The 8,980-nt window shown below is 51.1% G+C and overlaps 2 protein-coding genes across 2 annotated transcripts; both read right to left on the reverse strand.

Annotated features, from left to right (window-relative positions):
* Positions 1-686: 686 nt before the first annotated feature.
* SMDT1 (single-pass membrane protein with aspartate rich tail 1) lies at positions 687-4,322 on the reverse strand. The gene is made up of 3 exons (XM_024737625.1): positions 4,003-4,322; positions 2,409-2,549; positions 687-935 (listed from the first exon to the last, which is right to left on the reverse strand). Exons 1-2 carry the CDS (start codon positions 4,186-4,188, stop codon positions 2,412-2,414), a joined length of 324 nt encoding a protein of 107 aa, XP_024593393.1. The 5' UTR covers positions 4,189-4,322; the 3' UTR covers positions 687-935; positions 2,409-2,411.
* A 283-nt stretch (positions 4,323-4,605) lies between these two features.
* On the reverse strand, positions 4,606-8,973 carry PHETA2 (PH domain containing endocytic trafficking adaptor 2). Its single transcript, XM_024737624.1, has 3 exons — positions 8,928-8,973; positions 7,760-7,843; positions 4,606-6,950 (listed from the first exon to the last, which is right to left on the reverse strand). The coding sequence occupies exon 3, from the start codon at positions 6,943-6,945 to the stop codon at positions 6,157-6,159; it is 789 nt and encodes a 262-aa protein (XP_024593392.1). The 5' UTR covers positions 6,946-6,950; positions 7,760-7,843; positions 8,928-8,973; the 3' UTR covers positions 4,606-6,156.
* Between the last annotated feature and the right edge of the window lie 7 nt (positions 8,974-8,980).

Consider the following 8,980-nt stretch of genomic DNA (forward strand, 5'->3'; position numbering starts at 1 on the left):
TGCTGTATAACAAAGTGAATCAGCTATACATATACATATATCCCCATATCTCCTCCCTCTTGCATTTCCCTCCCACCCTACCTATCCCACCCCTCTAGGTGGTCACAAAGCACCGAGCTGCTCTCCCTGTGCTATGTGGCCGCTTCCCACTGGCTCTTTTACATTTGGTAGTGTATATATGTCCATGCCACTCTCTCACTTTGTCCCAGCTTACCCTTCCCCCTCCCCGTATTCTCAAGTCTATTCTCTAGTAGGTCTGTGTCTTTATTCCCGTCTTGCCCCTAGGTTCTTCATGACCATTTTTTTTTTTAGAGTCCATGTATATGTGTTAGCATACGGTATTTGGTTTTCTCTTGCCCTTTATTTTTTTTTCATCTAAGGAATCCAAGTTTTGAAAGAATTCTAAAAAGTGGTATTTCTCAAGGAGTTTTAAACAATCAAAGCTTCTTCTGATTGCATGGGATAACTAGCCAGTGTTACTCAGCACAAAAGCTGAGCCTTTAGTTAGCCTATGCAGCCATTGGGCTTTTGTAAACGAAGATTGGTCCCAGGTCCCCATGATTACTTTGTGGATCCATAGGGGCCTGGAGGCCCTGGGTTGTATTTGTTCAGCTGATACAGATAGGACAGCAGGGTGAAGAAACTGCAACTAGAGCCTACTTGTATTGAGAAACTTCAGCCATCACTCAGTCATACAGAGCTGAGGTTTATTATGTTTATTCATAATTTGATTATGCTCAGTGGCTAGCACATCTCCAGGAACCTCCCGGAGCCTGGGGATCTGAGCTATGGTCACAGACCATGCAGGAGGCTTCACTGGGGTTGGGAAGCTGAGGGCTTTCCCTGGGCCCATCTGCTGATAGGGAAGGAGGAGAGGCTGCGAGCATCACCATTTCTTAAGTTAGGGCTTTCTCCTTTCTATACTTCTCCACACCCTGCAAGAAAGGAAAGCAGCAGTCAGTTGGGTGACAGAGCCGTCCTCTTACCATATACTGAAAGAATTCCATACAGTGGTTCTACCAAACATGGCAGGAGATAGGCAGTTTTGAGTACGTTCAATTATTCATTCATATATATACTGAACATTCACCAGAGACCAGGCACTGGGGGCCTAAAGGTATAAAAAAACATGTTCCAGGGCTTCCCTGGTGGCGCAGTGGTTGAGGGTCTGCCTGCCGATGCAGGGGACACGGGTTCGTGTCCCGGTTCGGGAAGATCCCACATGCCGCGGAGCCGGTAGGCCCGTAAGCCATGGCCACTGGGCCTGCGCGTCCGGAGCCTGTGCTCCGCAACAGGAGAGGCCACAACAGTGAGAGGCCCGCGTACCACAAAAAAAAAAAAGACCTGTTCCCTGCAGCAAGAATATGGTCAAGTAGAGTTTAGGGTATATCTTAAGCATATAATACTGACTGTCACAAGAGGTACTGGTCAGTTAGGGGACAGAGCAGTCACTTTCAAACGGAGGAAAGACTTCATCAAAGATAATGAAGAATTGGTGGAAATGAGAGCAGTGGGAAACAATCTTTCAATTGGGAGGAATAATGGGCCACTGGGAGTGGGCAAGAGAGTAACTCAAGAGATAGTGAATATTGGGGATAGGTATGTGGTTGGGAATATGGAAGATAAGGCTGGAAGAACAGGTGTGACCAGATCATCGCAAACCTTAAATGCCACACTAAAGCGTCAGGAGGGTCCTTGTTTATAACGGTAATGCAGCCATTAGGGCTGCATTAGGGCACAGGAAGTCAGCACAGGAAAGCTGGATGGAACTGGCTGCATTAGGGCACAGGAAGTCAGCACAAGACAGCTGGATGGAACTGGCTGCATTAGGGCACAGGAAGTCAGCACAAGACAGCTGGATGGAACTGGCTGCATTAGGGCACAGGAAGTCAGCACAAGACAGCTGGATGGAACTGGCTGCATTAGGGCACAGGAAGTCAGCACAAGACAGCTGGATGGAACTGGCACAGGGGAAGGGTTTGTGAGCAGTGTATGAACCAGGCGGCAGTGCCCGTGTACAGGCTGTGCCGGTGCAGAGCTTGGTAACCAGAGCTCACTGATGAGGGCCTGCACTTCCTAAATTTCAATGTGGAGCTGGTGAAATGAAGTTGTTTGTGGTGGGTGTGTAAGGCATATTAAATTGTCAAGAATATTTGTGGGTTGAGAAAATTGAGTGTACATAAAAGGGCAAATAGAAAAGGCTGGCTGCGATCCAACCTGGTTGGAAGAGACGCCAGTGAATCTGTAAGTCAATAAGATAGTTTCCTTCATCCAGCATAGGGAAAAGGTGACATAAAAACATTAGTCACCAAGAGTCAGTGCATTAAAAGTCTGTGCTTCTGCTTCGAATGTTCAGATTCTGCTACCAGGCCAAACTGCATCACAGCTGCATCAAAAGCAAGTCTTACCTATTAGTCGTCATCATCATCATCCTCTGGGACAAAAATATCATGCTCCTCAAGCAGCGCAGCAAAGTTCTTGCTAATCAGCGTCCCGACATAGAGAAAGGGGACCACAATGGAGAACACACGGAGAAGGCCGAAGGACATCTGCAGAGGGTCAAAGTGGTGGCTGTGAGCGTCAGAGCCCACTCCAGTAGGACCACAGAAGGCCTGGCCCTCTCAGGAGCATTCCCTCCTGTGGACCTGAGATCCATGCAACTTGATTTTAAAGTCCTTGGAAAAGTTCAGAGCAAGAAAAAAAATCACAAGAAGAGATAAAGTGATTTTATGGCCATCAAACTGTGCACTTGTAAGAAAAGTACAAGGCATTCATGGACATCTAAAAGTTAGGGCACAACCTATTAATTACTTGCAGATACTCATAAACAGGTGAGAAAGTACTACGAGCTGGACTAGGGAATAGAGTTCAGCTCTCCTTGAATAAACTACTAAATACATGAAAACAGATTACAAAAAAATGAACATGTACAGTGAAGGGATATTCTATACAGTTCTTTAACTGGTTCCCTGATGCCTGAGAAATTTGATTTCACTACATTAAATTTTAGAAATATGTTTTGAAAATTGAACATGTCTTTATATTAAAAGACTAGCTATTTAAATGCACTGGCGGAGTTTCAGTAAAATTTCAACATTTCCTCTCATATCTTCCTACGGAGTTTCAAAAAAAAGTTGTTTTTTCTCTTCAGTTGTGCCTCTTTAAAAGCAGCTCTTCCCCAACATGACCGTGCTTCCTGCTGTGAAACAACCCTGAACTCCCCTTGTGTGAGCTTGCGTCGGCCAGACTAGCTTTTAAAGAATGTTTTGTAAGTCTCACACAGCGCTGGAGTCAAAAAGCAAACTTACTTGGCATAAGGGGCTGTTCCTATTTTACTGAGAAAACTCCAAGGGTACTGAGGGCATATGATAACACAGTGGTGGGAAAAAATAGGATCTGATGGGAGTTGTACCAGCAGGAAATCTGAGTTCCGGAACCTAAGTCAGCTGCTAGCTTTGGACACTGACTTCACTAGTCTGGCCCCAGATTCTTCATTTGTAAAAACACTGATGGTAATAATTCTCTGCACACCCAATCACATGAAATTAAATACTAGGTCAAAACTCGCAAAAAGATAAGGTCTGTCCCACTTACCCTTTATTTACAAAATCATTCCACAATTCGTTTTTCATCCCATCAACTCTATGGTAGAGAGGTTACATGACTTGTCTATACTGGATGCATAAAGCGGAGTCTTGTGGCTCCGGAGAGCCAGGGCACCGCACTCCTCACGATGAGCTAGTGCTAAGTGCCGTCTTTCTCTGCTCTTGCCCCCCGTCTGTCTCCACGCACCCTGCTCAACTCCCGGATCTAACCCGACCATTTCTTCCCATTTGTCAAAATTAGCAGCGCCATCAGCGCAACACTTTGTCCTTGATCCGTCTTCCGGTCTAAGGCGGTCGTTCGACTGGCCTTTGCTCCTATCAATCAGCGTGAGCCCGCACACACTCCCCACAATGACTGTCCTCGGCCCCTTCGCCCCGCCTCCAGGCAGACACTCACTTTCACCGGTTTGGGCAAAATGGCGCCGCTGCGAGTAACGATGACTGACCTCGATGGTACCAGACTCCGAACTAAGCCGCCCCGTCCGGCGGAGACATCGCCACCTTTCCCCAGGCTCAGCCCGCTCCGGAAAGCCCCAGATCCGACGGGTGCCAACGCCAGCCAGCGACTCGCTCCGGACGCCATCTCCCAGCTCCCCCCTCGTCCGGGTACCTGCCCCCCACCACCCGGCTCCGTGCCGCTCTCGGGAAGAACGCCGCCCGAAGCCTCGCGAGGCTTTAGGGATCAGACGAGAGGTCCAGCTCACAGACTTGCGCAATGCGCCTAGTTCCTGTTGCGGCCCGACATGGTGACGTCAGGAAGATGACGCCAAGGGCCTGGTACAGCCCTCATTCCGGGCCTGGTGGGCGGGGCCACCTGACTGGCGTTGTCCTTGTGAAGCCTTCAGATTTCTGTCATCGTTGCGGCACCCAGGACCGCCAGGGCGTGGCAGAGCAGGGGGTTGTTGAAATGAGAAACCACTTTAATTGAACTTCAAACTATTGTATTTTTAAAAACAATTAAAAAATACAAATTTGTTGCTTGTGCTACTTGAATGATTTTGGAATTTTATTTCATGCCAAGGTATGTTATGTATAGCTAAATGGAAAATATATCTGAAAAGGGGAAAAATGGGGGCTTTCACACAAACTGTCCAGGTGATTGCTAAAGTAAACTTGAGCCAAAATAAGTAATAAAAAAACATAATGTTTTAATCGTATAAAAAGCACTGTGACAATAAGCAAGATAACAAAAAGCCCGTAGTGTCTGTGTATCAAACAAGGCGCATCAGGGCTGTGGGGCTCCCATACAGGGCTGGGGAGGTGGCCCCTATTCTTGGGAAACAGGCCTGGCTTCCTAGGAACTGGTCCAGGACCCTGGACGGCATGTCAGCCTCCTGGACTTAAGAGGCTCTGAGCCGAAGCCTCTAGCTCAGGCTGTCCAAGGCCCCAATAAGGGAGAGAGGCTAAGAAGGGGGAGATTGTGTATATCGGAGGAGGGGGATGACTGGACCAGGCTCTGCATCTTCCATCCAGCCACTGCCACCACACCCCTAGGCTATCAGGCTGATCTGGCCTCTGGCTCTGTCCAACCAGCCACTTTTCCTCTCAGAACAATCGATAAAGCAAATGCTTGGCACCATGCTGGTGAGAGTAGGAACAAGAGGATCTTGGCAGGCACACACTGGGTGCCAAGCAAGACTGTGCACGAGTTCCTAGGGGGTTTCAGGATGAGGAGCATCTCTCTGGGGGTCCAGCCAAGAGAGAAGAGTTTATCACAGCGTGCCAGGAAGCCTGTGCCCAAGCTCCTAGAGGCCCAGGACTGAAAACCAAAGTAAGAAACTGGCTTTCCCAGGGATCCTCACTGCCTCCCCACTTCAGCTTCCCACTTGGCAGCTGAGGACACAGTACAGGAAGGATTTCTGCTGACATATAAAAGCTACTGGCCCTCCTGGGGCAATGACCAAGCACCATCTGTTGACAGGGCAGCCAGGGAAAGAAGATGGGGCCCTAACACTTTCGGAGCAGGATAAATCCCTCTTGACTGGCCAAGTGCCCTCTCCCTCCAAAGGGTCCTGTCCAAATTGCAGAGTGGGGGTCCCATGCCCAATCTTCTCATCACTCAGGATGAGCCGGGCTCCAGAAAGCCCCATAACACAGTAAATCCACTTTTTCTGACAATATCAGTCCCTCAAGCCAACACTGCAGCCAACTTCTGGTATTTATACAAGATTCCCCATGTTGGAAATTGTGTCTGTAGAATCGTGTGTAGGTGAAAGGCAGAGCGGCCTGTGGTCATGTAATATTCCCCACTTCCTCCATTTCATTAATATCCCCTAAGAGAGGGGCAGTCAGGAGACCTAGGTCTGTGGCTGCTGAGCAAGCCACCTCTCCTCTCTGGCCCTCAGGAAATAAAGGGGTTGAAAGTTAATGATTCCTCAGTCCCCTCTAGGTGTGAGGGTGGATTTGGAACCTGGAGCAAGCCTAAAAATAGGAAGGGGAGAACTCACATCCAACAGCAACTTCAGAAACCAGTAAACATTAAACTCTTGAAAAAGCACTGGCCCTGGTGTCCTGACCTGCAGGACAAGGGCTGAACCCGAAGGGCCCAGGCTCAGGGCCTATCCCGTTCCTCACATTCTGGCTGGCTCCCCTGGGTACTCTGCAGCCACACCCGCCTCAGCTCCATAATCTCCTGGCCATACCAGTCATGTAGAGTAGAGAAGCAGGAAGTCTCAGGGGACACGGGGCTCTGCCCCCTGCCTAGGAGGAGGCTGGCAGGGCCCTGCAACTCCCACTCGGCCAAGCCCCGCCCTGCTGGCCTGCTGCCCCCTTCTTCCACCAAGGCCATAGGGCTGCAATCTCTGGAGAGGGAGTGACCGTTCTCCAGACCAGCAGACCAGTGGTCAGAAGCCTGGGGCTTACAGCGGCTGGTAATGGCCTTCCAGGATGAGTGGCGATGCAGGTTCAGGCTGTGGCGGGCATCACGCAACTGGCTCTCCAGCTCACGCACCACCAGGCGCATGTAGCCAAAGCTTGCCCTGGACAGTGCCTTCACCCAGGCCTCCTGGGCAGCTGGCCCATCTGCCGCGAGCAGGTGTGGGCGCACTCCAGGGGCGTCGAAGCGGATGGCAAAGGCAAACTCTTCAGGTACGGGAGCCTCGGCCAACTCCACTGTGCAGCCCTCCAGCACCACTAGGCTCAGTGGGGCCCGGCCCTCTTGACTCTCAAAGGAGAACAGCAAGTTGCCTTTAAGGACAAACCAGCACCTTCGGCCAGTGCCACTGGGGGTGGGTGGAGTCCCTGCGCCCCCCCAAGTGCGCAGGAAGCCTGCGTGGTCTGCTGGGGAGTCGCTCAGGGCGTAGTGGGCCACACTCCTCTCGTTCAGCTTCATGGCTCGCATAAGAACTGTGAGGTGAGAGAGGTAGACACAGATCAGAGGGAGGCAGCCCTTGTGTCCCTGTGGGAAAAAGAGCACTGGCTCTGGAAAAACCTGGGCCCCAGGGCTGTGGGCTCTTCTCACTTGCTGTGCCCTGAGGCTCTCAGTGTCTTCATCTGTGAAATGGACTAGTCTCCCCTGCCTTTTCTCTCAAAGGGCTATTGTGAGGGTCATGCAAAAAACTGGACATCAGAGGACTCAGAGAAAAGGATGATGTGATTGTATCAGACCAGGAGGTATGGCAGGGCTTTGACAGAGCTGTTTAAAACCCAAAGGAAAAGGCATCAGCTGAGCTGAAATGGACCCCAAACTCATAAAAAACATTGTGCTTAAACCATCCCCTAATCTGAGGGCCCCTTAGCTCCAGCCCTGAAGCCAAACATCCAGGGTTTCTGTGAGCCCTGTGGACCCCTGCTGGCCTCTCATTTGTTAATGGCACAGCTGTCCTTTAGTAGCCTTCAGGGCCAGATAGGGCTGGGGTGGGGCAGGCCTGCCTCATTCCTCCATCATTGTGGGTTCAGACAGGGACCAGCTCAGTAAATAAGAGCGAAGTACAAACACAGGGCACGGCTGAGTAGGATCAACCTCAACCACTAAACGTTGGTGCCCCACAGGTCACAAGTGGCATCTCATCCAACTGTCCTCCTGACTCACAGAAAACTGAGGTCAGGACAGTGAAGGTGAACTGCCCACGGTCACACAGCCAGCGAGAAGCGGAGCTTGGTCTCCTGATTCCCTCCCACCCTTTGGGGGCAAGTCTTGGCAATGACCCACTTACCAGCAGAGCTCACTGGGCAAAGGCAGGGGCCTCTCTTGTCTGGCCACACGTCTCAGCCCTTTGACCACGTGGTTTCTGGGACACCTGCAAAAGAATTCTCAAACCCAGTCAACTCATCCTAAAGGATGAAAACTCCTACTCAGGCTTTGGGGCCAAATGAAACCACCACCTCCTCCAGGAAGCCTTCCCTGACCCCTGATAATCGCCCCCCCAACCACCACAGGACCACCCAGGCCCTGAACTTACGGGCAATTTAAGGAGCTGAGTCCCATTGTCCTGACCATCACTGTTCAGACCTCACTGCCCTGCCCTCTAATGCTAGGTCAGAGTTAAATGCCCTCATGGCTTCTTGCTTTTCCCTTCTAGCACTTGTCACAGTTTATTTGTGGTCTTCAAGTAAGCTAATCTGAGAGGCCTGTCCTGATCACTATGTCTAAGGTGGTACTGATCACGAAGGTGCTCTGATCTAAGGTGACCCAACCAGCAACCCCCTCACTTCTGTTTTCATCCCGCAATGATTTCCTTTGTGTTTACACCGCTGTCCCCAGCCCCAGAATGTCTCCCAGTGTAACCCCCAATATCCAGCCCCTTGCAGGGCTTGGAAAGGCCCTCCGAAACTATTTGTTAAAATAACTGTGACTACAACAGTGGACAAAACAAAGTCCCTCCCTCCTGGAGCCTACATTTCAGCGGGGGAGACACGCTGTAAAAAAAAAGACAAAAATAAATAATAATTAGTGAATTTTTAAATTAATTAAATAATAAATAACGTAAGGACCGGTCTTGACAAGGGCTATGGAGAGAAGCAAGCAGGGTCCTGAGATGGGGAAGGGCCATTCTCCGATGGTGGTCGAGGAGAAGCGGGGGTGGGGTGGGGGGAGAACACAGATGTTTCCTCGAGGAGTGGCCTCAGCTCCGGGGCGCGGAGAGGGGATCCGGAGCCCACCGAACTGTCTCCGCACCCCCTCACGGGGACAGGCGTCTTCCACCCACCTCCCCACTCCAGGGATGCGAGGCCCGGACTTCAACCCCGGCGGGAAGCCGGTGCGCCGCGTTTTTCTGAATTCTTTTGTTAGAGGAGCGGCGGGCTGGGGCGTGGGACTCCCTGGCCGGTGGCCACCGCTGGGAGCCCCTAACCCGCTGTCGCCCTGAAACAGGGTCGCCTCACCGGGAACTCCCCGGCCAGCGCCGCAGACTCCGGGTGCGGCGGCCGCCTCGGAC

The sequence above is a fragment of the Neophocaena asiaeorientalis genome, unplaced genomic scaffold (assembly GCF_003031525.2).
Source record: "Neophocaena asiaeorientalis asiaeorientalis breed wild unplaced genomic scaffold, Neophocaena_asiaeorientalis_V1.1 scaffold242, whole genome shotgun sequence".
In the NCBI taxonomy this organism is placed as follows: domain Eukaryota; kingdom Metazoa; phylum Chordata; class Mammalia; order Artiodactyla; family Phocoenidae; genus Neophocaena; species Neophocaena asiaeorientalis.

Bases quoted from the DNA above. Each gene is read 5' to 3' on its own strand.
- SMDT1 (XM_024737625.1), bottom strand. From the start codon at position 4,188: ATGGCGTCCGGAGCGAGTCGCTGGCTGGCGTTGGCACCCGTCGGATCT. The intron at 2,550-4,002 runs GTGAGTGTCTGC...GACCCTCTGCAG, and splicing joins TTTTGCCCAAACCGGTGAAA to ATGTCCTTCGGCCTTCTCCG.
- PHETA2 (XM_024737624.1), bottom strand. From the start codon at position 6,945: ATGCGAGCCATGAAGCTGAACGAGAGGAGTGTGGCCCACTACGCCCTG.